Raw genomic sequence first — 27,441 nt, forward strand, 5'->3', positions numbered from 1 at the left:
TCTGCCTTTCCAAAGGGAGCTTGCTTCTGGGGAGAGGGAGAAGAATGGAGTCAGGGAGAAGCACAGCATAGAATCAATCTGCTCTGCAACTTCTTTAGGACATACATTTTTTTAAAAGTATTAAAACAAATATGGCAAAACGCTGACATTTGTTAAACTTAGATCTGTGTTAGTTACACTTCTGTCTGTATTTTTATGTATACCAGATTATGTAAAGCTGAATAAAAGATAAAATTAATTCATTAAAATATTAAAGATAACCTGAGCCAGCACAAGGGGAAACAGGAAGACCCGCGAGAATGATATTTCTTCCAGAAGACTCTGTCTTCGTCTGTACACCCTTTGCAGTCATATGTTAGGATGAAAGTTAAGAGGTGTGAATGGCCAATGGCGAACCTTCTGCTCTGAGAACCAGGAACCCTGTTGAACTGCCTCCTGCTGAGCCTGCGGATCGAGGGGAAGTGAGAACCGTGTTATGATTGAATCTCTCTTTACAAGACCTGCATTTTGTGGCTCCCCTGCCTCCTCTGTCCATCTTATCGTTTCTCCTGACATTTCTCCTCTACCGTTTGTAAAACGGGATGGTAATAATGGACTGTATCTCATAGGGTGGCTATAAGGATTAAATGAGTTCATTATTTAAAAAATGCTTAGAACAGTGCCTAGCCTAGAGTAAGTGCTAAATCGGTGTTTTATACAGAAAGCAATTAAGTGGATTTACTTACCTTTTTATCTTATTGAATTATATGTATCGGCAACCCTAAAATTCTCTAGGACAAAATGACTGAAGCATGGATCCAAGAGCATAAATTTTGGAGCCCATGAAACAAGTGTTCTAATCCCAAACTGTGACTTTTATGAGCTCTGAGGACAGAAGTTTTATAAGTGCTATGAAACTGAATCCTCCCCTGTAAAATGAAGCTAAGAACAGTACCTACCTCCTAGAAAATTGTTGTAAGAATTAATTACAATACTGGATGCAAAGATCTTAGTTTAGGGCACAGCAAACACTCAGACAGTACCTAGGAGGGTAACTGAGAATTGTGAAATAATTTTAGTAGCATTAAGCAAACACATAAATCCTGTGCCAAGACAGGTGGAATTTAAATAACATTAGAAATGAAAATACATTAACTTTGTGACATGGTAGGAAAACTTGATCTCTCTTAAGGTGAAGAGACTGACATCTCATTACCTGCACCAGCACCTGGGTGGGCGAGGGCAGGTAATTGCAGAAATGACCTCCCAGGTGCAGTATTCAGCCAGGCCCATTTAAACTCCGCGTGAAACTCCATGAAGTTGATCTTTAGATCTGTTTTCTCTAGTTCGGGTCTCTCATCCCTTTTATGAGAAGAGATGGATCTCAAGGCAGGAAACGTCACTTATGGCGCTTCAGGGTTTAAATAGCAGGGGCTGAGCCGAGCTTGGTGACAATCATCAGAACTTTTTCTCTGAAAATAGGAAACAAACCCTCCTGATTAAAAAAGAAGCTGTCCTTCTAATGCCAAACTAACTAGGACCCAGCACTGGACTGATGGGGCTCTGGCAGGGTCCAATCTGTCTACCCTGCTGGAAAGCATGTCATAATCTCAAGATGAACAGAGGCTCCTGTGAGCTTCTCCGGTTGCATCTCCTTAGCTGAGTTGTTCTTAATGCAGCCTTAAGGGCTTATGGTTATTCTAAAACTAATAACCAAAGTTATTTATTTGCCTGCAAAGTGAATAGAAAAAGATTAGAGTAATGCTTCCTAAACCAGGTCCTGGGATAATCTTGCTATTCAAAATGTCGCTGGCCCAGCAGTATGCTCAGATTTTAATATTCATAAAAATATAAGTGTTTCATGAAAAAAAAATGCAGATGCCAAGTGAGAAGATCTGGTGTGGAGCCTACATTTCTAACAAACGTTTGATCAGTGCTGCCAGTTGACTCCAGAATTTTGCTACTCCGTGGTATGGTCCCACATAGATCTCACTGGGGAGCTTGTAGGAAATACAGATTCTCTGCCCCCTTCCCAGACGTCCTGAATCCGCATCTGTGTTTCAACAAGACCCAGGTGATTTGTGTGCACGTGAAAGTTTAAGAAGCACTGCTCTGAAACATACGTATATGATATATGTGAACCAATTTTCCCAAGGCTTTGGTTGAAGATCCCCTACTTACATAACATAGCTACTGCTGGCACCCACAAGTCTTGAAATATGTTATCCTGCTCTATCAGGTTCTAGCGACACTCTGCCCATATCCCCTCTAATTCCTTTGCCATTTTCAGACACGCCACCTCAGTGGACTTTCCCTCCCAACAACTAGCACCTGTGTCTCTTTGCTGGCGGCTCTCTCTGGATGCTGGAACTCTTTTTGGCTGCTATCAAGGAAAGCAGGAAGTACCTAGGGGTTTCCATCCCCTCCAGCTGTCCTAACCAAGATGAACAGGCACACGGTCCCTTGCCCCTGATCAGAAAACTGGCCTTGAGGTGCGGCAAGAATTAAGCCAAACTTACCATCTGCCTGAGTTTGCTTGGTATCTCTTCTGCCTTCTTGCCATCTCAGCCCTGCTCACTTTCCTATAATACTGCAGGGGACACTTTGTAATAAACCTATTACTCAGCAACAAATGGGCAACAACATTTTGAGTAACAAGGTGTTCCAGGACCTGGTTTAGGAAGCATTATTCTAATCTTTATCTACTCACTTTGCAGGCAAATAAAATAATAAACCATGACTCATGAATCCTTGTCTCCAGATCTGCTGCTAGGGAACCTAAAGTAAGATACATGCTGTTTTAGCTCAGTGTGGTATAGCCAGAGATCAGCACTGAGCCAAGAGTTGGATTATTTCCAAAGTTCTCTTGGTGACTGCTTTTTTTCCTGAATCTTTGACCAGCCTGGATCAGATCTCTTGTGTATCTCAAAAGATTCCAGGAGGCCAATGGATTCTAGGAATTCCACACTTGGGAATTTAGATGGTTACATTCTGAGAATGTGATGAAACAAATTGTGCTCTACTTTCTTAATGAATTAACTGTGGCTGTGCAGTGAAGGTGGTGAAGATGCTCTCCTACAGCTGGCTTCATAAAGGGTCCACAGAAAGAGCAAAGGACCTAGAATACCTGCACTGACCAATGTGGCAGCCACAGCCACCAGCCACCAGCCACATGTGTGGTTATTGAGCACTTGAAAGGTTGCCAGTGCAGATGAGGTGAGCTATAAGTGTAAAATGCGCTCCTCATTCCAAAGACGTGGCACATAAAAAGAATGTAAAGTATATCGGTAACTTTTATGTTGATTCAATGATCTATAATATTTTTAAAATATTGGGTTAAATAAAATATATAATTAAAATTAGTTTCCCGTTTCTTTTTACTTTTTTAAATGTGGCTACTAGAAAAGTAAATGTAGTTCACATTATAGGATGGGGGGAAAGTAGGTTTACTGTTGTTCGTATGGAAAATACATTAATTAATAAATAAATAATAATACAAGAATAGACTCTGTTTCGTGTACTCACCAATGTAAACCTACTTTCGCCCCACCCTGTACTTCCATTGGACTGATATAATGCAGGCCTTAGCTTTCAACCAAAAGGTCAGAACCAGTTAAATCTCTCTAACTCTTTATAGTGCCTTCACTACCTATTTCTGGTATGGGATTGGCCCCCAGGATGCGTACAAAATGGTACATTGCCATCAATTATAAATACTTTTACCAATGCATAAAGTTGCCAGAGAGCTAGAAATACCTAAAATTTGAACCTTAGCCCAGAAAATATTAAACCAGAATCATACTTTAAAAATCAGTGCCAGTAGTTATTACTCTTAGTTTAAGATTTGATTTGAGGGAATTTTATTTTAAAGCTATTAAAAAGTTATTTTTATGATGTTCTGGGTCTACATCAAGTTTGGTGGTCAGTTATTTGGCTTCACTCACAGTTCTCCTCTGTTTCTCCCAAGTCCCCCACCAACAGTGTAGAGTTCAAAGCTGTTGTGCTTCTCACCTGGACTATTACAACTTCCTGATTGAATTCCTCCTATTTCTTTCTCAGCCTCAAATCCATTTTTGACATGGCAGGCAGATAATCTCCCTAACACACAGTCTAGGCTATAGTCTCCTCATCTCACATCCTTAAAAAAAAAAAAAAAATATATATATATATATATATATATGGCCTTTGGTGATATTACATTCTTTGGCTAAATTATCTTCAGATACCTGAATAGACATTATTAAATGCTGTTTGTTCTCTGCCCTCTATTTTACTTATTTTGTTACAACTCCCCCTTTCTTTTCCAATTTATATTAGGCCACTCCCCATTCACTCTAAGTCCTGCCATGTGTGCTTACATCTCTTTCCCCCCCCAACTAGCTCTTCTTAGAATGCCCTGTTCCCTTCTCCATCACTCTCTGCTCCCATTCCTCAAGTCCCACCTCAAATGTTACTTTATTACATGATGGCATATTCTCAGTATCTTAAGTCAGGAGACAAAAAACAAAACACCGCCTGGCTGGCATGGCTCAGCGTTTGAGCATCAACCTAGGATCCAGGAGACTGAGGTTCAATTCCCAGTCAGGGCACATGCCCAGGATTGTGGGATCAGTCCCCAGCAGGGAGCGTGCAGGAGGCAGGCGATCAATGACTCTCATCATTGATGTTTCTGTCTCTCTCTCTCCCTCTTCCTTCTTCTCTCTGAAATTAATAAATAATTTTTTTAAAAGACCAAGAAACAATAGTAGAAATAAAAAGATTAGGACGAACTGAATAATCCTGAACTGAAAAACAGGATTTCATTGAGGAGAAAGCCAATTCAGCAATAATATTGGATAATTAGGTTACTTAGATCTTATGTCATCTCTTAGAGAACTTTCTTTTTTGGCCTAGAATGTTAATTGGGTGTTCAAAATTATCATCCAGAATAGAACTTCAACTTTATTTGCAGGTTTGCTCTTTTCCATTTTCTTGAAAACCAAGTGAGATCACCAGTGAATGGTGTGAGGCAGGGATTAAGATTAGGAAGAAGTGAAGGATTGACAGAGTTCGGGGAGGGAGAGTAATGGATACTGTATGACATTGTGACTGCATCTGGTTTAGAGACCTTCTAGGAGTGTAATTAACATTTAAAGATCCTTGGTATAGCTGCTTTAGCTTGAGTTGTAAAGTGGGAAGATTTCCGTTTGCATGTGTGTTGAAAATATATTTGACTATATTTTACACTTTTCTATAACTCTTTATCTTTTTATAATGCAAGGAAACTAGGGGAAAGTGTTTAGTTATTGAAAGGCAACATAGCAGTTTCCTATCAGTGGGGATTTTTAAAAAGCAGAAAAAATTTATTTATGTGTAAAGAACATTTCCTTAGAAGAGGAATAGTCACTCGGGGATTTGAATTTAATTATGTCATTTTTACGAAAAAAAGAAGGGGAAAAAAACCTTAGGCATACACATTGAACTAATTTTTCTTCCTGGTAGCCTAGTTAAACATGTGTCTAATGACTGTACGGTATTTCAGCTAATGGAAGTGTGATTTACATTTTCCAGGAATGGACAAATGAGGTTTTCAGTTTGGCAACAAACCTGCTGGCCCATAACATGTCCAGGGACGCATTTCTGGAAAAAGCGTAAGTAGCTCTAATTTTATTGCTAAGGGTGTTTCTTCTTCTGAGTCAGTTTCCTTTCTCTTGTGTGAGTCTTTTGTTTGTGCTACACTGGCTTCTCACGTCGATAAACATAAATTTCCCTTTGGGATTTGTTAGAGAACTGATTCCTCCACTGTTTAAAATTGGAAGACTTCCAAGAAAGATCACTCTCTTCGTTGAACTGCGCATCCGTGTTACCTTGAGCTCCCCTGAATGTCAATGCCTTTGACACACAACAAAGAGACATTTCCAAATCCTGGCATCTGTGCTCAGAACCAAAAATTATTAATTTCAGATAGTCATCTGCTTCTCCATTTGCCTATGTCATATCAATTATTAATCTGAGGAAGAGAGTGAACATCATATGGTACTCATTTGTCCAGATTCTTAGATCTCTGATAGATGCCACAATAACTTCTCTGACCACTTAAATCAATAGGCTAATGTCCTGATTCCTGCCCTTGTAGACAATGGCAGCCAGTGATTATTAAGAAACAGGAAAGAAAAGCAAATCAGTATTACCCAATCACTCTAGAATTACAGCAGTCTTTCTGAAAAGCATTTGACTGGGGAAAACAGTCATTTCTGCCAGACAAGCAGCAGCGAATTGGTGTGTTCATTTTGTAAGCTGTGGATGTCCAAGAGATGGGGAGCCACGAAATCAAAACCACAAGTGGAAATATTTCTAGGTGGTCCTATTTTATTTAATAACTTTCTCTCTTTCTTCTTCTGTCAGGCACGCCCATCATTCCAGACCTAAGACTCCAGCCCACATGTCTCGCTTACTCTTGTATGAATACATTTTAGTTTGAGTCAGGTCTTCAGTTAAATCCCGTCCCATCGTCTCATCTCGTTAGTTGTCACCTTGAATTCGACCCTTCATACATACCTCCTTCCATACCTCTTTCTTCCTAGCTTTTCTCTTTACCATCTTTGATGTTAGCATCCCTTATCTAACAGACGTTTCTTGAACATCTTTTGTGCCAGGCAATGTTAGTGGAAGGTGACACAGAGATACATGTTTTATCTGAAGCATAGCATGTTATAGAGCTGGGAAAACATCTTTTGGCTAATCATTTATTACCTATTGCAAATGTCTGTTTCAGATAGGTGTGTCCCGATGAATAGCAGCTATGGACATTATAGAACATGTCTTTTGATGAACACGTGATGAGTATTTCTATTGCATGTACAACTAAATATGAGACTGCTGGGTCATACCATGTGCAGTTCCTTGAAGTGGTAGTCCCAAATCCTGCTGCTTCATCTCTGTATCCGTATGTCCAGAAGCAGTTGGAGAGATAAATACAAGTGTTATCCTCACACAAGGGAATACTATACAGCAATGAGAGCGAATGATCTACTACATAAGCATAACATGGATGGATCTCAAAAACAATATTGAGAGAAAGAAACCAGACATAAAAGAATGTGACTCCATTTACGTACAGTGCAAAAACAGGCAAAAATGACCTGTGTTGTTTAAAGTCAGGATCATGGTTCCCTTTGGGGGAGTAGATTCTCGAAGGGGGTGGAGAGGGGCTTCTGGGATGTTACTAGTATGCTAATGTTCTACTTCTTGATCTGGGTGCCAACTGCAGAGACTCGAACAGCTTGTGAAAATTTAGCGAACTGCGCATGTGCATGAGACCTTTTCCAATGTATTTTATTCACTTTTAAAAATTAAACATTGTTTTTCTGCTTCTCCAACAGCTATACTAAACTTAAGCTGCAAGTCACTCCAGAAGGGCGTATTCCTCTCAAAAAGTAAGCCGCGTGAGCATTTCCTAGTTTTTGTTTTCTTTTTCTCAAAGATTTGGATCCATGCCATGACCCTCTTTGGTTCTCCACTGGCCCAACTGGGAGCATGGCAATGCGTGGTCACCCCGGCCTCCCTCGCGCGCAGGCTCGCATCAGGGCAGCTGGTTCCTCAGAGAGGTTTCCTGGGCTTCCCCTTTCTGTGGCCTTGTTCTCAAGAAACACCAAAGCAAGAAAGGGTGGAGGGGGTGGAGGGCGTCTTGCTGGTAACCCAAAAGATTATCTGAGATGAAGAACTGTTTTAGGAATGGAAATTGGGTGACCACCGTGTCTCTTTCTACCAAGATGACACTGACCTGAACGCAGGGGTTGCAAACTCAAATGTCAATAGAAGGCAGGCAGGGAAAAGAGAAGATGAGGCGGCCAGGATCAAGAAGAAAAACTGAGGCGTGAAATCCCTTCTAAAGGAGACAGTGACAACTCAACCCCGTCATATTCCCTGTGGGACTAGGAGGTTCCAGACACTAGATTTTCTAAATGCTTCAATAGAATCGATAAGTCCAAATTATTATGTTAAATCACCCAGTACTTAAGGTATATTTTTAAAAGCCAAACTACTGACAAAATAAATACATCTTTGGACCATATTTATCCAAACATCTTTAACCTTTGACTTACTAGCTACCAGTGGGCTTCTGTTAATATAAAAGTTAAATAATGAATTATTATTAATAATATTAACAACATACATCTTTAGAGCAATGAGTAGCAGCAAAGGGACAGAGTTGGGAAGGATATTTATTTTAGGGCTTAATATTAGAGACTATTTACTGCAATGTCTTTTAATTGGCTCATCAACATTATCTCAAAATACTGATTTTATATTAGACACTGATTATAAAAAGCACACGCATCGATCTTTCAGAACATGTGCAAATGCATGGAGCAATGGGGAGCTTCCAGTACTTGAAAGCTGAATGACAAAGAGGTTGATTCTATGGAGTGTTTTCAGTTGGTGTCACCTACAAGCGCTGTGATCCATGCGCCTTTCAGACGCCTCTCACGTGTTGTGCTTTTACTTTGCAGCATCTACCGCTTGTTTTCAGCTGACCGGAAACGAGTTGAAACCGCTTTAGAGGCTTGTAGTCTTCCATCTTCAAGGGTGAGCATGTTGCCTTTTTAAAATTAGCTCTACTATACAGCTTTGAGTAATTATACTAAAGTATAGCTTGCCCCAATGCTCCCCAAACATGTATTTTAATTAAGAAAACCACAGGACTTATATGTTAATATTTACAATATGTGAGGTCTCTGGAGTTATATTTTCTTTCACACCCCTTATTTGAACATTTAAATCTAGAAAGACCCTTGATCTTTATAAATAAAATAAAAACTATCTCATATAAAAGTGTATTGGCCAAAAAATATTAACATTATCAAGAATTTAAACTTCTTAATAATCTTTCCTTGGTGTCCCTTTAGATATCAGCTAATCATTATGGTTATGATTAGAAAGATATTTGAAATATGAATTTCATCTTATCTCACCCTTTTCAAATTTCTAGTTTTAAGAGTTATAAGTTAATAATCAATTAGTATAGCAGTACATTTATAAAGAAATATGGTTACATGCTCTGCAGGGCTCTACTAAAAAAAGTTTTTGCTGAGAGGGATGCAGGATCAACACAGTTTGGAGACCGCCTACTTTGCTCATATGGTGGGAAAACAGATGAGAGGACAAGCTTGTAATATGCTCTTTTTCTGCCCAAATATTCAAGGCGCTCAATATATGTTAACCACCTAAACTACAGTACTTTGCATTCATTTCAATACATTTCTACATCCCTGGCTCCGAAATGATTCACTATCGTTTCTTGGAGAAATGAGTCGATTGCAGAAAGTCTTTTTCTTGTGCTATATGCAGAACCCTCCTTTCTGTAACACATTATTTTTATCCTGGTATCTAAGCAACAAGCATGCACTTTCCCAAGGATGATGCTTATATGGTAGGAGAACCTTTGAGCCTCTACAGCACACTGGCAGTGCTCAGGTTGCCCTGAATGAAGCTGGAGAGCCATTCTTAAACTTATGATAAAAAATGAAAAAGTCTGAGTGCCTATCAGAGTCACTGGCCATTTCTTGTTGGACTTACTTTTTAGGAAAGTTAAGTTTAATAACCACTTTGGTAGGTAACAGAAATCAAGAAGAAACAAGAGTGCCACTCATTCCGCCCCCAGTTTCCTGCTGGAGGTGGAGACAGACGCTGATGCTGAAAACACGGGGCAGAGCTGGGGAGAGGCTCCCACACATTTCAGCCTTCACTTTACTAAGCAAAGTAAAACGGGCAAACTTGTTTATTGTTGCTCTTTCATGAGATGCTTCGGAGTAGGAAGGAAATAACTGTTAAGGCCCTGTCGTTAACTTAACAAATGCTTCCTGCACTCTTTCTGTGCCTTCAAGCACCGAGAACTTGGAACAGAATGAAGTCCTGGGATTCAGGGACCATGGAGTCTGGGGTGCTAGTCAAGCACCTCGACTGACACGTGTAATTTGGGGGGGATTCTAGGAGCAGAAGGATTGGAGGGCTGCCAGTGAGAGCGAGGGAAGCTCGTTCCAGAAAAAGGAAACAGTGTGGGCAAAGCCCTGAGGCTGCAAAGAACGGACCAGTTTGAGTAACTGGAAAAAGAACACTGCATTTAAGCACAAACAAGAAAGTGGGAGAGATTCATTTAGAAAGAGGAACAAGGAATTTTCGTCCTCTGTAATTGCTCCTGATTTTACCTTTACTGGATAACATTTGTGAAATAGAATAATCAAAGATTTTAAGTTATTATTCTAAATATCTAGCTAAGGGAAAGGAGTAAAAAATGAAACTGAATAGAAAGTGAAACCTCTCAATCAATTCTCCCTAAATTGCAATTTTCTAAACAATTGGATTGTGAAAATTCAGTCAATAAATATAAATAGAGTTTTTACAACCCGCTATGTCATGCTTTCAGACCAAAGTCAACTGGAGACATTTCAAAAGGAAAATGAGATTCAAATAACAGGAGTCATATTTAAATTGAAAAACATATCTATCTTTAGTAAATTAAATGTTATGACAATTTTCTGAAAACAAATTGGAGATTTTTTAAAAATTTAATCAACCTCCATCATAAAGTTGTGAAAGATCACTATTCATAGTAAAGTTTGCTCCACTTGGAAGAGTCATAGAAATCGAATGTTTTAAAAGATCTAAAGAGCAAAGAGCTCCAGAGCTAGGAAATAAATGCTTCTGCAAACTGCTTGTATTTTAAACCCTTGTTGTAATTTCCTATCTACAGAACAGTGGCTCTAGAAAATATGCACCAATTAGCAAAAAAGATTCTGGATAGACTGACAAGAGATGTTCTAAATGCTACACAGAAAGAAAAGTTCTGTAAATGGCAGAGAGCACTGCGTATCTGGAACCTCGTTTCATAGCCGCCAGTCATTCAGACTAGATTTAATTGTGTTCTGTAAATAGACACATTACCAGAAACGCAGTGGATATCCTGTTGAGATTTTTTAAACATTATCTTTGTGCACATTGTTAGGGATAATTAATGCACTTGAACTTGTGTCCCGGCCAACACCATTGGAATAACACATTCTTTTAGAGGGTACTCCTGTAGAGATTACAGTTCCTTGTCCAAGTTACCTTAATTGTTAAAAACTAGTACTGTATCTAAAAAGAGAGACAAAGCAATTACTGTCCTTCTATTAATAATCCAAACACATTTTCCAGTGAAACCTTTGAAGACCTTTGCATATTCAGAAAATTGCCACTTTACCCACAAACTTTCTGAGCACTGAAAATAGTTTACTTGCACCAAATTACCTTTGATTTAAGCTTATTAACTTGAAAACAGCTCAGTGACATTTGGAATTAGATTGTAGTCTTGGCACAGCATTGGCATATGTGTTTGCATTTTAATGAAGAAGATATGGAATAAATCCATGTGTTTCTTATAAATAAAAACGTTTCCTCTAGTTATATAAGCAATACCGAGGGAGATCGTGTTTTTTCGATGAAAAGAATACCTTAAATTTTACTAAAGGGTACCATGAGTAAAAATTATAAAATAATTTCTCACAGGATAACTGTAAGATTTGCCTTTCTCCTGTCTTACATCCCAAATGTAAATCAGAAATATCATTTCTGTAGCTGTGATTCTTAAAATAACTTATATCAAAATTCCATTTTCAAACCACATCAAGACCTTGGCTGGGTAGCTCAGTTGGTTAGAGTGTTGTCCCAATATGCCAAGGTCCCGGTTAGGGCACATACAAGAATCAACCAATGAATGCATAAATAAATAGAACAACTAATCAGTCTCTCTCTCTCTTCTCTCTTTCTCTCCCCCCTTTCTCTCTAAAATCAATAAATAAAGAAATTTTTAAAAAACACATTAAAAGCTTCATTATGAATAGTTTACTTGTAACTGTCTCATGCACTCTATGGCTAACTCAACTTTTGATTTATAGCTTTAGAATAAAAATATTGTAAATAAGTTGAAACCCTGGATTTACTGAGAAATAATGCATAATTTTGTTAAGATGAAATCTGTATGTGGACTCTTGATTTATTAGAGTCTGCTGCAATAAGTTAATGTATTTTCAAATAACATTTTTCTGAATGTTAAATAGCTGTTCTAGAAATGTATAAAGTAAAATATAGACCACATATAAAAACTGATGGGACCATTTAGTTGCTGGATCACAGTGCCTTAAGAAATCAAGTTACCTGTATTCATACATAGTCCCCCCCCCAGTTATCACCAAGGACTTTAGACAAGTTTTGTGACCTCTCAGTTCTTAGTGTCCCTATCTGTAAAAGTAGGACACTAACCATGCCAATAGAGTAGACTTGAGATTAAATGAAAACAAGTAAAGCTCATAGAACCATATGCTTGGCATACAGTAAGTGCTCAATAAATACTTCTTATCCTCTGAGTATTTTTCATATATCTGTGGGGGTTTTCTTATTATTTTGTGTTAGGTATATGGGTATGTCATCACCACATGTGGGATATGGAAATGCAAATGCCACCAGTATTACCATCAAGTGGTGTTGTTTTTTAAAAAGCTTTTCCTTTTTGAGATTCTTTGTATACAAGGAAGGGATTGAATCAACTCCACTTTTTAAAGTTTTCCAATACTTTGTAGTTACTGGAATAATGGGCCTGATTCCAACTCTACTGACCTTTTTAATTCTCCCACCGAAAGTTCTGATAATAATAGCAACAGATAATCACTGACAGTCTGATTTTGTGTTGGAGGCATGATGTGGTGGACCAAGTGCTGGACTACAAGACAGAAGACCTAAGGTCTGGTCCTATCTTCTGAGTTCACCCAAGAAAAATTGATTAGGTGCCTGCTTTTTGCCAGTCATCATGCTGGGGACACAAAGGAATTAAATAAGAGATAGTCACTTTACTCAAAAACTCAGTCTAGTAGAAAATCAGAAATATAAAAAATGAAGGTAAAACTGTGTGATAATTAAGGTGTGTAAAGGTGGATTGTGGACACACAAGAAAAGTATGTGTCACCTCTAAGTGGTGTGGTCCGGAAGGGTTCACAGTAGAGTACTTAAAAATGGGGATGATCTTTAGAGTATCAGACCTTGGGGCTTCCTTTGCTCAAACAAGACAAAATGAATCTGTTCCATCCACTTCACCAAATCGGGAGATTCAGGAAAAAAAACATGTGAACAAGCTTTGTGATTTTCAGCCGTGTTCAAAATGTAAGGAATTAAAAATTGTCCCTAGCTTTTCCCTACCTATATCCCCTAGACTCTTTCACTTTAGCTTTCAGTGATGCTCATTTTAATTCAATTTTCCAAAATATTTTTTTCTCCCACTTTAACCCACGGACTCTAAAGGCTTGCTCAAGTTGGACAAGAGAAAAATGAGACAAGGAAAATCAGCCGTGTTGAAATGCTTTCCTTTTTCTATGCACTAACATCCAAGTGGTGATGATAATAAATTGTGTTTATTCAGATTATCTCATTAATTTGTCCCCTTTAATAGGAAGTTCTAATTCACAGCTGGTGAATAAACAATTAGAGTTTTACTAAAGCATATGGTTCTATGAAGTTATGTGTCTGGGGTCTTATGTAAATGATTTTAGTTGATATTCTAAGTGGAACATACAACACACAAGTCCTTGCTATCAACTTCCACCTTTCTCATAAATTACATTCATTCATTTAGTAAATATTTATTGTGCACCTGTAGAGTGTTACACACTTTTGGAAATAGAGCAGTTAACAAGCAAAACACAGGTCCTAGCTTGTGTAGATCTGCAGACTGGCAAGTAATAGAACTGTACAGCTGGGAGCACAGCCCTGTTAAATCAGTGTTGAAATAAGAGACAAGCAAGGGGTGATAGTATCATAGAATGGAAGACAATCCCCTGTCTGGTGGAAGGAACGGCTCCCAGAGGAAGAGATTTTAACTAAGACAAGAAGGGGGGGGGGGGGGGAGGAGGTCAGGAAGGGAAGGAAGACAATTATCGATGTCCTTAGATAAAAACCATTTATGTGTGTGCTGGGTAACTAAATCGTACGGAGAATGGAAGAACACACTTGGGGTTCACAGAATCCAATAAAGTCAGATGCTTGAAATAGTTAACAGAGCTATTATTTCTTTCTACTGATATTTAAATCTTTCTCTTCCCTGTGTCTCTCAGCCAAAATGTAGAGTAGAGAAGGTCATTTCCAGCTGTCTACCAAGCTTCCTAAAGAGAGTGGGTGTCTAAGTCACAGAGAGGGTGACACTGAAAAATGTTCATCATCTAGGCAAAGGATTTCTTCCATCTTGTGAATCAAATGGGATTTTGGAAACCAGTTTACAGGTTGTCATGTCCCCATTTTATGGGTGGCAAAACACCAATAAAACAACCCAAGGGAACTTCCCACTGTTCTTGGATTTGGCCACTTGCTCTCATGATTGCAAAATTGGTGCCCAGGTAACTAAGCTTAACGGTGTAACGCATCTTGCTATGTATAACGATACATGTGGTGTTTGGTTGTCTCAAAATTCTATTTTTAAAAATAGATTTTTTTTTTGTGCTCTATAAATGGATTTGGTAAAGAAAATATTATTTTATTTGCTCTTTCCCAAAATATGGGAGTGAGCTAAGTGGTGAGCTAAGTTTTCTTATCTGTTAGCAAGGAGTGTACAATTTCAGGCAATAATTTTTAGAAACTTCTGTAAAAGTACACTGCAAAACCCATGAATATGGTAAAAGGAAGGGTGTTTTCTTTGGTGTAAGGGCTTGAAAATAAAAATACTCATATAAACACATACCTGAAGTAGGAAAGCGGCATAAAGAATGTCCTTCCTGTTAACAAAGGCCTGAGTGCTTGCTTCCGGTTTCCATGGCAGCCCGACTACACAGAAAAATAAGTCATAGAAGTGACTTTTCATGTCAGTGACTTGCTTCCCAAACAATAGGACCAGGAGGAATCCATGAGAAATAATGGTTCCTGTCTTATGAAAACGTTCTACAACTTACGGGATTATTTGAAACAGAAAGAACATTATTGGGAGGAAAAAAGACACAAAATCGGAATTTATCGTTTCATTTTGAAGATATTTGTCTCTGGGTTCTTTAGATTTTTTTTTTGAACAAAATTGAATGTTGTTCATGCCACTGATCACTTAAAATGGTTAAAATGATAAATTTCATGTTGAGTATATTTTATCTCAGTATAAAAGATTAAAACCAAACAAAAAGCAAGCTGAAAAAATATGCTTAAGAGGCCCTGTTTTTACTAGTTCTAACTTTACTTTAGAAATATACTTAAGAAATTGCCTTAACATCCCTTTAGGCCTGGCCGGGCGTGGCTCAGCGGTTGAGCGTTGACCTAGGATCCAGGCGATCGGGGTTCGATTCCCGGTCAGGGCACATGCCCGGGTTTCGGGCTCGATCAATGACTCTCTCATCATTGATGTTTCTCTCTCTCTCCCTCTCCTTTCCTCTCTCTGAAATCAATAAAGACATATTTAAAAACAAAAACAAAAAAAACCAACAAAAAAAATCCCTTTAGGAGAAGAAAATTCTGATGCTTAAATTATAATAAAAAAGCAACATTGTTCAAATGGAGCCCACAGCTGGACTCATAAATGCCTTCTGAATGTTTACCCTGAACTCTTAGATGAAAAGATGAAGGAAGGAGGGAGGGAGAGAAGGCATAGAGGAAAATGGGGGAAGGGGGGGAAGGAGAGAGAGACAAAGAAAAAGACCATTAACTGATCCTGTTGTTTTATTTCCCAGAACGATTCGATACCTCAAGAAGATTTCACTCCAGAAGTGTACCGAGTTTTCCTGAACAACCTTTGCCCTCGGCCTGAAATTGATAACATCTTTTCTGAATTGTAAGAAGACACAGCTTCACCCACTTTCCCGGCTTCGGTGGGCCTCAGGCTGCCCGGGCAGAATTTGGAGCCTTAGAGGGAGGGAGAGGGGGCACCTCTTGCGCACTGGCTCCCAGCAGTGCTTCCTTGTAATTCTTGGGGACAGTCATGCACCCCCACCCCTGAGGTGCAATCAGTGCCTTTACTGAGTGGAAGTTTGCTGTGGCTTGTTGCTGGGTGCAGCTGTTTCAGTATCCTCAGGGGGCTCCGTGTAGTTTGAAGATTCCGGCTAGAATAGAGGCGGCTTCGTGGTGACAGATTCATGCTGCAGAAAGAACTCTGAGCTGGGAACTGGCCATCTCCCTCTCTGAACAGCGTTAGTGAAATGAGAAGTGAGGGTTACTAAGAACTCTTCCAGCTCCCAGCTGAAAATTATTTGCTTTCATGTTAGAAATCATATAGGTATTAATATTTTTAAATGAATGAAAAAAAAAAAAAGAAACAAACCAAAACACCAAGGTAAATGTGGGAAAGCAGCAGTTTACTTTTATGGTGTACTGAATCTACTTGATGACAGGCAATCAATTCAAAATTGATAAATACAGTAAGGATTTCTTCATATGGAAGACAGGCAGTGCTGCTGAGAATGACATCAGATGTACTCAGGTGCTGATGTTCATCAGCTATTTATTGAACATGTGCAATATTTGCACCATTGAACTTTACTTTGGGTTCAACAGGGTTCAAATGTGAAGTTTGAATCACACTATGTTGAAGAGTTTATAGACTATTGCTGAAATGTAACTTTAATGAAAAGAAAAATGTGCTTAAACAGATTGTTTACTTTTTTAGTGATGAGTAATAATTACGTATCTAAATGGTTAATCAGGTTATGGGAATTTGATGACTTACCCAGAAGTTCAGCATCGTAATCAAAAAACAACCCATACCTGCTCAGTTTAGACGGGTGCATCTTTACACACAAGATGCAGTGTTTTCCTCCTGTGGATTTTCTCATGCATTTGGTACTATTCAAGGGAATTAGGACTTAGTGACAGTGATTGGGAAACTTATTTGTAGCCCATAGAGATGTAGCAACTGGGGTGGAGCAGCACAGTGTCTTTAGGGAAAGATGGGAGTTTCAGTATAACATGCTTTTACCAGGAATGGCAGCGTTTGGTTTCTCTGTAGCTAAATCCAAATATACTAATGAGACTTGATGGGAAAACATTTTAATTTATGATTTTTAATTGTGTTTAGTGGTGCCAAAAGCAAGCCATATCTTACCGTTGATCAGATGATGGATTTCATCAACCTCAAGCAGCGAGATCCCCGGCTAAATGAAATACTTTACCCTCCTTTAAAGCAAGAGCAAGTCCAAGTATTGATTGAGAAGTATGAACCCAACACTAGCCTCGCCAAGAAAGGTCAGTTGACTTTGTCTCTCAGCATAGCGAAGCTCTGGTTTCTCACTGTGAATGGGTCACACACTTGTATACCTGCTTTCTTTTCTGTCTTAAGTGACTGGTAGTTCAATCCAAAGCAGATTTTTTTTTACTTTGCTATGTGATTTTTGTTGTTGTTATATATATGCATACATGTAACATTTTTTAGATGTCTAATCACTTGTTTTGTTCCAAATTTACTTAGTGACTGAATGCATCTTTCTTAGACAGGAAATTCACCACCTCACAGGTTGCCATTTAGGGTCTGTTTTTAGATGTTCTGAAAAGTGACCAACAGATTCTTCTAAATCTCTAAAACTGAAAAGATTAGACCCTCATCTTATTCTAGCTCACGCCAATGACAATTTTTTCCACTTGGGAAAACATTATAAAAATTTGACTTTCTATGTAAAATAATAATATTTGTAGGAAAAAAACAGTTAGTCTAAAAACTGATTTCAGAAAGACAGCTGTGAGTTGCCTGGAAGTTATTAAGAAATGTTTTAAGTTTTTGATTTGGGAGAAATGAATTGCCAAAATCAGATCGGGATGACTTAATTGCCCATGATGACTTAATTGCCAAGAATTTTCAGTTACATGTAGCAGCATCACTGTCCCTGAAAAGGATCTTCAGCTATGTCTTTACCACTAAGCCCAGGCTTCATCAGGACTGCGATATCTTCACTGAAAAACCTGGTGTGTTATCACTGATGCTATTGTAAACTCCTAGATATTCCACACGGAGAGAAAAGAAGTACAATTAACCAACTATTAAGAAGAAATAAATTGCATGTTAATATACAGGTAATTTATAAGTAACAAATAGCTCTAGCAAGCCGAATAGTCATTAATAAGAATGGTTATCATAAAAATAGATTAAAAATTTTTTCAGCCCATTGTATTTATTCTAGAACTCGTCCTCTAAATGAAAAATTAGAAGTATTTATTAAATATAAATTAAAATCTTATAATTAATTTTATCTTACATGCTATTAGATAGGAGTTTATAGATGACATTGTTTAGTGTTTATTTTCTTGGTTGAGCACTTCGCCTTTGTTGTTGTTATCATTTTTATTGTTGCCAAAGTCAGTCAAAGAAAACAACTGGCCCAACAGTATATGTTGGCACTGCCAGGCCTGCCCCTCTGATCTTATTTAGATATGACACCCTTTCTTCCCTGGAGCCACAAAGATGGCATTTCTCCTTGTCATTTAGCAGAGAGAGCCTCCTTGGCGATTTCTCCTGAATAGCTTGACAGTTCCTTTCTTAAATCCAACTTCACCAACAATAACTAACAGTGTATAGCAGATCCAACAAGACTTGTAAAAAACCATTAGCTATGACACTAGGAAAACAAAAGGCTTTTGTGAAACGAATGAGGCACCTCAGAACCTGAAACCTGCCCTCTTCCCCTCCCTTCACACCACACTGCTGACAGCTCATGCTCCAGGTGGCATATGATGTCCCATACATCAACTCTGATGACTTGGAAAATAGAGGCTACAAAGGAAAAAATTATGACAGGTTGCTGAATAATCTGGAATCCTGGAAGAACCAATTTAGACCTATTGAAAATTAAGATGATGTCTCTTAAGCATTTGCAAGAGTATTTAGTGCCATCTTATAGCCGTACCAGGTATGAATTCTATAATCACAACAAGCACACACAATTCAGGTCTATTTAAAATAGCAGCACTATTTTTCTAAAACTTTATAGGATTCATCATGAAGCTTCCGTGTTAGTTTTGATGTGCTTTTTGTTAATCACAGAATTCATTTCTCATCCCAAAAACTCCAATAAGAAGATGAACTTGAGATTTTTCACACCAGGTCCTTTTGTTTGGTGCTTTGGTTCTGTTTATAGGAACGAAGATTAGAGAAGTTTGTTTTTTTAATTGTGTCAGCTGTTATTTCACAGTGAGCAGGATAATGATTTTGAAATCCTTATTGGTAGGAATAAGACATTGTTTGGCTAGAGGTTAATTCTTTAGTAACTAAGAGTTTGAAATACTTTTTTCCAAAAATGAAAATTGATTTTTTAATTTGATTTTGCAGTTTGACTTTAGATCTTTTCAGGAACTCTTTTTTGTGTCTTCTTAAATCCAACAAAGTACAATTTCAGGAAGTATTATTTAACTTCTTTATGGTGAGTGAAGAGCAAGGAAATGAGCTCTCTTTATTATGGGACTGTTAATATGCATATTATCATTTCGCAAAGCAGCAAACCAAGGCTTTGATGTCAAAAGCTTTACCAAGATGTTCTTCAAGAAAGCAGAGTTTTTAACTGTTAGTCAGCTGGGGAATACATTTTAATCAATAAGCACATAAAAAAATAAGCGGGAAAGTTTAATATTGCATTATAATTTTTTTTCTGCTGCTTTAAGTTTTACTATTTCTTCAAATGTGCCCAAGCATTAGTAAATTGAAACACAGTATCAGTCTCATTCATCTGAGACAGCACTTTTATATTTACCTATATTTAATAAAAATGCTAGGAATAATATACATACATAATATATAGTAATGTAAGTATACATGTACTCTCTGATATAAAGAAACCTATTTTAAAGTAGGTGTTAAACAAATAAATAACACACAAAGTTGGCTTGTGCTAATATTTAGTTTCTATATGCATTTCATATGTTTTACGTAAAAGGTAGCATAAAATTGAATGAAAAAATTGTAATGTGGCCAGAAGCCTAAATGCTAAGGATGAGCACGGGTTAGCTGACTAAAACCGTACCTCAGGGAAGTGGGAAGTGAGTCCAGCGGAGATGGGGGACTTTGATGCTTTGTGGACCTGTGGCCATTAGCATGTGGCCGCATTTCCACACTGGAATTTCTGTATCTGGAGAGATATATAGTGGTTATACATAGAGAATTTTTGTGCCATCTTTAACACAGAGGGGACCAAATGATCACACATTTGGGTTCCACAGATGAGGGCTTTGAATCTTGTTGCAGAAGGTACTATTCTCAAAGGAGTTTGGTTTATTTTTATAATTTAAAACATTGAGAAATGCTGTGGCCCCAGGTCAGCGAATATGTCTTCCTTGCCATGTTGTTTGCCCTGCAGACCTAAGTTTGCTAAACACAGGAATCCACAATGACCCATGCCTCTGTAAACAAGAGGATCATGAATGGCAGAGTTTGAAGACTAATGGCTCCTGAGCAGTTTTTTTTGTTTGTTTTTTTTAATCACTTAAACTCTTTAGAAGAAAGCTAGTGAGTAAAATTAGCTTGAAAAATAAAATTGGTGCCTTTGGTGACCGAATGCTGACCTCTAGATTCAACTGATATGTCTGCAGATGAAGGTCAAATTTTGCTCAAATAAACTGCCAAACCAAAAGAAAACAGCTGAATTTGTTCATACTTTTATTTTCTTATGAAGAGCAGGTGTTTGTGAGTATTGTTAAACAATTGATTAATATAGCAGATTATAATATCAGCAGATGTTTCAACCTACATTTCTTTTTGTTAATCAGTTCTCTCTTAAATTTTTATAAGGTGTACTATACAAAAGCTTCCCCACTTTGTTGCAATTAAATCATAAAATGAACTTTATAATCTCTTTTAGATTAGTACTCACTGCACTAACAGTATAACTGAAATGAACCCAATATTAATAATAGCAAAGCAATTTGGTTTTCAGCAAAGCCAATAGACGTTCAGATACAGCAAGCACTGTTGCTACAAATAAACCTAAGCTAATAATGATCCCACCAGAAGAAATAACCCTACTGCATTTTCATTATTGTTTTATTTTAAAATACTGATACGGTTAAACTATACTGTATCATTATTCTCAACAGCAAGAAGCACCTGGAGTGTTCTAGAAAGAGCACTGGACTTGGGAATCTCACAGCCTGTACTAGGCAGAACTCCTTCAGTTGAAAAGTGATAGACATTTAACAAACTGAAACACAGAATGGAATTCACTGGTGCAGATCAGCAAGGTGTTAATGACTTCAGACATGGCCACATCCAGGGGTTCAAAGATGTCATCAAGAATTGTCTTATATAGTTTCTTATCATTTTCTCGGTACTGGCTGTAATTCTTACACAGTCTCTCCTGAAATGACAAGAAGGCTACCAGAAGCTCCAGGTCTCCCAATCTCAGTATACAGAAATTATTTTGACTTATATTTCCATCAAAAGTCCCAGAAACCCGAGTTTGGCCACTCCTGAATTAGAATCACTGTAGAAGATAGAATGTAATAGTTGGACAGACTTCAGCCACATGACTCTCCTTAGAGCTGATGAGGAATTAACTGCCTAAACCACATGGACTGACAGTGGGAGAGAGGTGGTTGGGTTCCCTGAAATTCAGATGGGATGTGTAATCTAGAAAAAGGCGCACACTGATCAGATAAAAACAGCAGAACCCCTTAAAACTGGGTCAGAAATCAACAATTCATTATTACTGTTTACCTTACCTTAGAAAGTCACTTAACCTCTTTGAGCAGTTCTACCCCCTAGGTTTTTCATCTTTAAAAAAATTCCCTGGAAAAATTATATAAGTTGATCATGATAAGAAGATTGCATATATTAATTGTTGCCTAAACCTTGGTTGACCTGAACTAATGAAAAGTGATAATTGGCATTTATATCAAGTAATTTCAAATCATTAATGAGTCTGGAGGTGAGATTCAGAACATTGATCAACTAAGAATAAGTTAGAATCATTTGATGATAAAACCTGAAACAGTATGGCATGTTGTATCTGTGCACAAATGTTTATTTCTAATTCATTCACATATATATATATATTATATATATAATATATGTATATATTATATATATATAGTTTAAAATGGAAAGATTTACACTGGAATCTTACTATTTACCACTTAAATTTCCTAGTAGTTTTTTAAAAAATTATTTTTTTGCCACTATGTCCCTTTATTAGGTAATCATGAAAAATAGCGATTATTTTTCTTAATGTGTATTATGCAGCCATAATTAAAGAAAAATGCCAGCCTTACGATGATTAAGCCAGTGAACCTCAGGCAGGCGACTTGCCTGCTTGAGCTGCAGGTCCCTCGTGTGTGGCGTGGAATGACACTGGCAGACATGGGTTCCTCCCGAGCCTCTGGTGCTCATTAGTCCAGCCCGGTCAGCGGCATCCTCTGCAGCTCTCCGGGCCATGCTCGCAGCCCAGCCACAGGCACCTACACGCACCCAGGACCCCGTGGCCCCAGGCGGGGTTTTTGTTCAGGGAATAGCGCCTCCTTCTCCATGCCTGCTCTTCGGGACAGTGTTGACACATTTTCTCCACTGTCTCCTGGGGCTCCTCAGTGGGGTTTAGCCTTAGCTCTCCACAGCTATACCCTGATTGATCATGTTCCCTTTATTAGCTCTTTCCTTCCCTTTCCATTTCTCCACGCCCCGACAGTTACTTTGGGGGGGTTACCTCCTAAATAAACTGCTTTTACTCAGATCCTTGTCTCAAAAGCAACTTTTAGAAGAACCCAAACAAAGATAAGCACTTTTTTATAAATGGCCCTAACGGGATCAAAAGTGAAAGATGGGGCAGGTGCAAGAAGCTGAGCATTGAGAGAGGCAAATGCAGGGGGCTGTGCCCATAGCTCATCCCTTCTGACCTGTCACGTAACTACTTTAGTTGTTATGGCTCATGCAGGCCTGGCTAATGGCCTCGAATCATGGGATCTCCAGTCCACAAGGAGCTCAGCCATTTAGCCCAAACTCTCAGGTCACAGACGAGGAAGTGACAGTGTCGAGACTAGGACCATATTGTCCGTGTCCCAGTGCACAGTCGTCCCCACCGTCCAGACTGCTGCTTGGGTCTCTCCATCAGGACTTGCTGAGAAAAGAGATGCAAGGCCGGCTCTTTAGAAGTCAGCAATTGGCATCCGTAGCAGACTTGCCCTTGACATAGAATCCTTTTATTTGTGTTTTTTTCTTCTAACAAAGTCTCACGAGAAAGGCCAGTGTGTAGAGAAAACCTGTGTGGAGTGTGGCTGCCGATGGGCTGCCCTCCTCCTGCTTCCTCTTCTGCCCCCGCCCATTATCTGCAGGCTCTTGGGGCACAACCCCTGGGACTCAGGGTGCACAGTTTAAAAACCACTCATCTGGGGGAAATATTGACTGGTTAAAAGGCCTCACAATTAAGGTGGCATCCACTTAAATATTTTTATAGATTCCCTGCAAGAGAACTGAAATGAATGAACAAAGTCAACGTGATAGATTTTCTTCCTAACAGACAAAGACAGATGAAAACTGTATGACGTAGGCAATTCTCTTCATGCCTTAATGAAGTTACTACACTGCCGAAAAGCCACTTGAGTCTTTTATTGATTAATATCCCACTTACAGTTGACCTATTGACTGTCTAGCCTGTGTGGAAGGTCACAGGAGAATGACATTATCACCTGCGAGTATTTTTCAAGCTACTCTTAGCTCTTTGTTCCACATGTTTGGAGACTTCTCCAAAATATGAGAGATAGGCTAAAATGAAAATATATATATATTTTTCCAAGATGGCCATTATGAGTCCATTGACCATTAGTTGACTTGTTAACTTCTTTTGCTTTCCATTCCTTGACCTCAAAGTCACAGCCATGTCCATTCACAGCCCAAATGGCCTTGTCCATAAAACCACCAATCAGAAAAAATATAGGCAGTAAATGATAAAGTCAAATGCCAGCCCCGGGAGGTGTGGAAGTGAGCTTGGTAGCCTAATCCACCCGTCTGCTGGGTTTTGTGAAAACCTCTCTACCTCATCCGAGTACACCTTCCTGAGATTCCTGCCATTTTGCGTGAGAGCCGCTCACCTAGCACTCTACATGGAAATATAGAAAATGCTTCTTGTTACTGTCACCGCTGGTCTTCGGGTTCCCCCAGAAGCCTACCCTGGGAGAAGCACTTGAGCACAAGGAGTTTATTTGAGAGGTGATCCCAAGTAGGGCAATTTAGGAGACTGAAGAAGGGGAGGAAGCCACAGAGGCTGTGTCCTCACGCAGGTTATCATGTGCACGCCTTGGTCTCAGTCCTGGGGCGAATTCCAGGGACCCACGTAAAAATAGGATTTTTCCAAGAATCTCCAAAGGAGAGCTCCTCCAAGGTACCTGATGCTCACTGAACTCTTTTTTTTACTTCTAATACACATCTAATGCAGTCGCATGGATATTTTAATCAGCAAACGTGTATTACCACCTAACTTAAAAACTATAAAAAGGTGGAACAAAATCAAGATAAAACCTTTATTCTCAAGGAGACAATGATATATACAAATAACTATATTACAAGATAGAATGTGATACACCTCTATTTGTTCATTCAGCAAGTATCTATTGAGTGTCCTTTATGTGCCAGGGAAGCATGGAGGAAAAGGGATGTTTTATTTATTGAGGTTTTAGGGAGCGTCAAGAATCACTTCAAGCTGTTTACCCTCCAATTATCTTGTATAAATCTCTGAACAAATCCTTGAGTCTGTATTATTACCCCCATTTTACAATGAGGAAGCTGAGTCTTCGAATGGCCAAGTGACGTTATCAGTTTGTTTGAGAAGGAAGTAAAGGGGAAGGAAGGCTAAAAGGACATGAAGGCCTTGGTGCTAATCTTGGCTCCTTCATTCCTTTAGTCAGCACACATTTTGTGAGCCTTTCTGCCTGTGTCCCCCTTGAACTAGACAACAGAAAGGTGCCATTCTCTCCAAATGGGATGGTCAGTGTAGCAGACTCTCGTCTGCCAGGAAGGATGTCGTGAAGGCTTTTGAAGAGGAAAGTGACATTCGAGCTGTACTTCAGGAATGCTGCAGAGTAGAGGGCTGGCTGAGGGACAGATTAGCGTCATGTGGCATTTCAGGCACTAAGCGATAACATGTTCAAATAGTTGTCAGGAAGCATTAATGAGCACATATTGTGGACCTGCCTTTATGCCAGACACTGGAAGAGATGGAAACAAAGAGAAGGTCATGTTCTTTGACCTTAGAAAGCCAATGTCCAGCTTGACCAAGGAACATGACATTCTAGTGAAGGATCTAGAACATTCTGCCTCCTTTGCTTTAGTTATGGTTCGGGAAGCATTGTGCAAGGTCTCTTCTGATAGAGCAATATGACAGTGCACGGATAAAATGCAGTTAATGTCTCCCCTGCCCTCTGAGAACCTCTAACCCTAAATGACAAATCAGTCCTTACACAAATCTAGTAGAAAGATTCCAAGCCCATGGAGGGTCCTCATCTGGATTCTGTTTTTATGTAGCCAGGTCCATTTAAAAGGACTGTTTAACCTCACTGGGTGAACACTTATCTGTCACATTAAATCATAATACTTTGTCTTACCTACCAAACAGATCAGTGAGGAGTAACTAAATCGCAGATGTGAGAATATTTTGAAAAGGGGAAAGTGCGAAGTTGAAGTTAGGTGTTATTATTAAGGATTTTCACACAAAACCACATGAACAAGTTCAACGTCATATGGGGAGAGCTGCGGGGACACAGAAAGTCATGATAGCTGGGTAATGGGATTGACCTGCAAAGGCTTTTGAGAAGATCTCATAGCCACTTAGTGGCCATTATCACACAGTATCTTGGTCTTTTTTTTTTTCCTTTGGACATAGTTATGGTGATAAACTTAGCAATCTAGATGGAGTAAGAATATCTGACACTTTTCAACCTAAAATAAGAATGCACGAGAATATATACAGAGACTACTGACTTCATTATTGGAAAATAAATTGATAAAGAAACCAGCAAAGTTCATATATACTATACAAAAACACAGTTAGTTGGCAAATGTAATAGAAAGTTTGTGCCCAAAGATAATTGAAAAGGGAACATTTAATAGACAATTTCTAAAAGCAGGCAAATAGATTTTAGTGAGCCATGGGATATTAAAGCCATCTGCACTAACTTTCTCTGAGCTGTTCTAGCAGAATTCACATAAGGGCCACAGCACCAGGAATAGACATGCGCCAAGGAAGTAGCCTCTCAGTGCTGTGTGTGGAAATGTCTTAGAAGGTGCTAAGTAACCCATTGGACCAATATCATTCCATCATGCTCTGGTATCGTTACATGAAGAGTGGGGATTGAATATGATGAATGGATTCTCAGCCACCTAATCCCAGTGACATCGAAACATTTGAGAGCCAGATCCTGCCTAATTGGCATTTGGCTCAACAGAATGAGGCTGGTGGCCATGCTAGCTGGCTGGCTGGCACACATGTCGTCCAGTTTGCCCATCTCAACTGTGCGAGGACTTTGTGTGGATTTATGGGCCATCTGTCTTCCAAGGCAGAATTTGCAGAGAATTCTGTGTTTCCTGGCTTTGGAACATATTATTTGCTTGTATTGGGCTATTTTTATTTCTTTAAGCTAACTTGCATATTTTTTGCAAAACCTACAAAACAGTGTCACATCTTCTGTTTAGCATTTTTTTTCTGTCCTCACACTGACATAGCAAGTTTTCTGTTGTATTTTACTTTTCTTCCTAAAAGTTAGATTCATGCATTGGAGAATAAAAATGCTAGAAGACGCCTTCAAGTTACTTACAAACACTAGAATGTAAATTCAGAATGGAAAAGAATTTTACACGATGGTAGACAAATCCTAATCGAAGAGCTAATCCTCACGCCTCTGCCAGATGGGTCATTTGTCCTGCCTGAGCCCAGCTCCTTTCAACGGAAAGATTAAAGTAGCACGTTTTAGTGTGATAAGTAAATCACAGGGAAAAAACTCTTCCTTGGTCACATTCAGTACTATTTTTAGGACTAATTCAGGGTGCCCTGATGGAAGCCAACTGCCAGAGAGGCAAGATCCTTTCTTTTCCACCACCCACACCCCTCATCCAGGCCAGTGCTGGGAAGGAAAGTTATCAGGCCTACTCACCACTCTCTCTCTCTGTCGACCTTGCATGAGCTCCAGGCCCAGCTCTCGCATGAAATACCCCTGTGACCTCAGAAAAGTTGCTTACCTCTCCAAGCCTCAGTTGTTCAACTGAAAATGGGAGTTTAAAAGGACACCCCTCATAGGATTTCTGTGCCTGCCACATCGTCAGTGCTCAAATCATACAGCTCTTCCTCCCGTTATTAGTGCCTACCTTCTGGTACTAGACTGTGTGCGGTGTCTTCCGCAGCAGCGAAATGTGGTGGTCAATGGCATGAGACACAAAGCTTGACTACCTAGGTTCAAAACCCAGTTTAGCCTCTTACACACTGTGTGACCTTGGGCAAGCTACATGCCTCCCACTTCTCATCTATAAAATAG

General features: G+C 39.0%; 1 protein-coding gene across 2 annotated transcripts in view; it reads left to right on the forward strand.

Annotated features, from left to right (window-relative positions):
* Window positions 1-27,441, forward strand: part of PLCB1 (phospholipase C beta 1) — a 532,520-nt gene that overhangs the window by 363,196 nt on the left and 141,883 nt on the right. For both annotated transcript variants that reach the window (XM_081149520.1, XM_081149519.1), the window contains exons 5-9: window positions 5,530-5,609; window positions 7,341-7,394; window positions 8,472-8,547; window positions 15,690-15,790; window positions 17,030-17,196. In XM_081149520.1, coding sequence (XP_081005646.1) covers window positions 5,530-5,609; window positions 7,341-7,394; window positions 8,472-8,547; window positions 15,690-15,790; window positions 17,030-17,196 — 478 coding nt within the window. The remainder of the gene's footprint in view (window positions 1-5,529; window positions 5,610-7,340; window positions 7,395-8,471; window positions 8,548-15,689; window positions 15,791-17,029; window positions 17,197-27,441) is intronic.

The sequence above is a fragment of the Miniopterus schreibersii genome (genome assembly GCF_964146895.1).
Source record: "Miniopterus schreibersii genome assembly, chromosome: 10".
Lineage (NCBI taxonomy): Eukaryota > Metazoa > Chordata > Mammalia > Chiroptera > Miniopteridae > Miniopterus > Miniopterus schreibersii.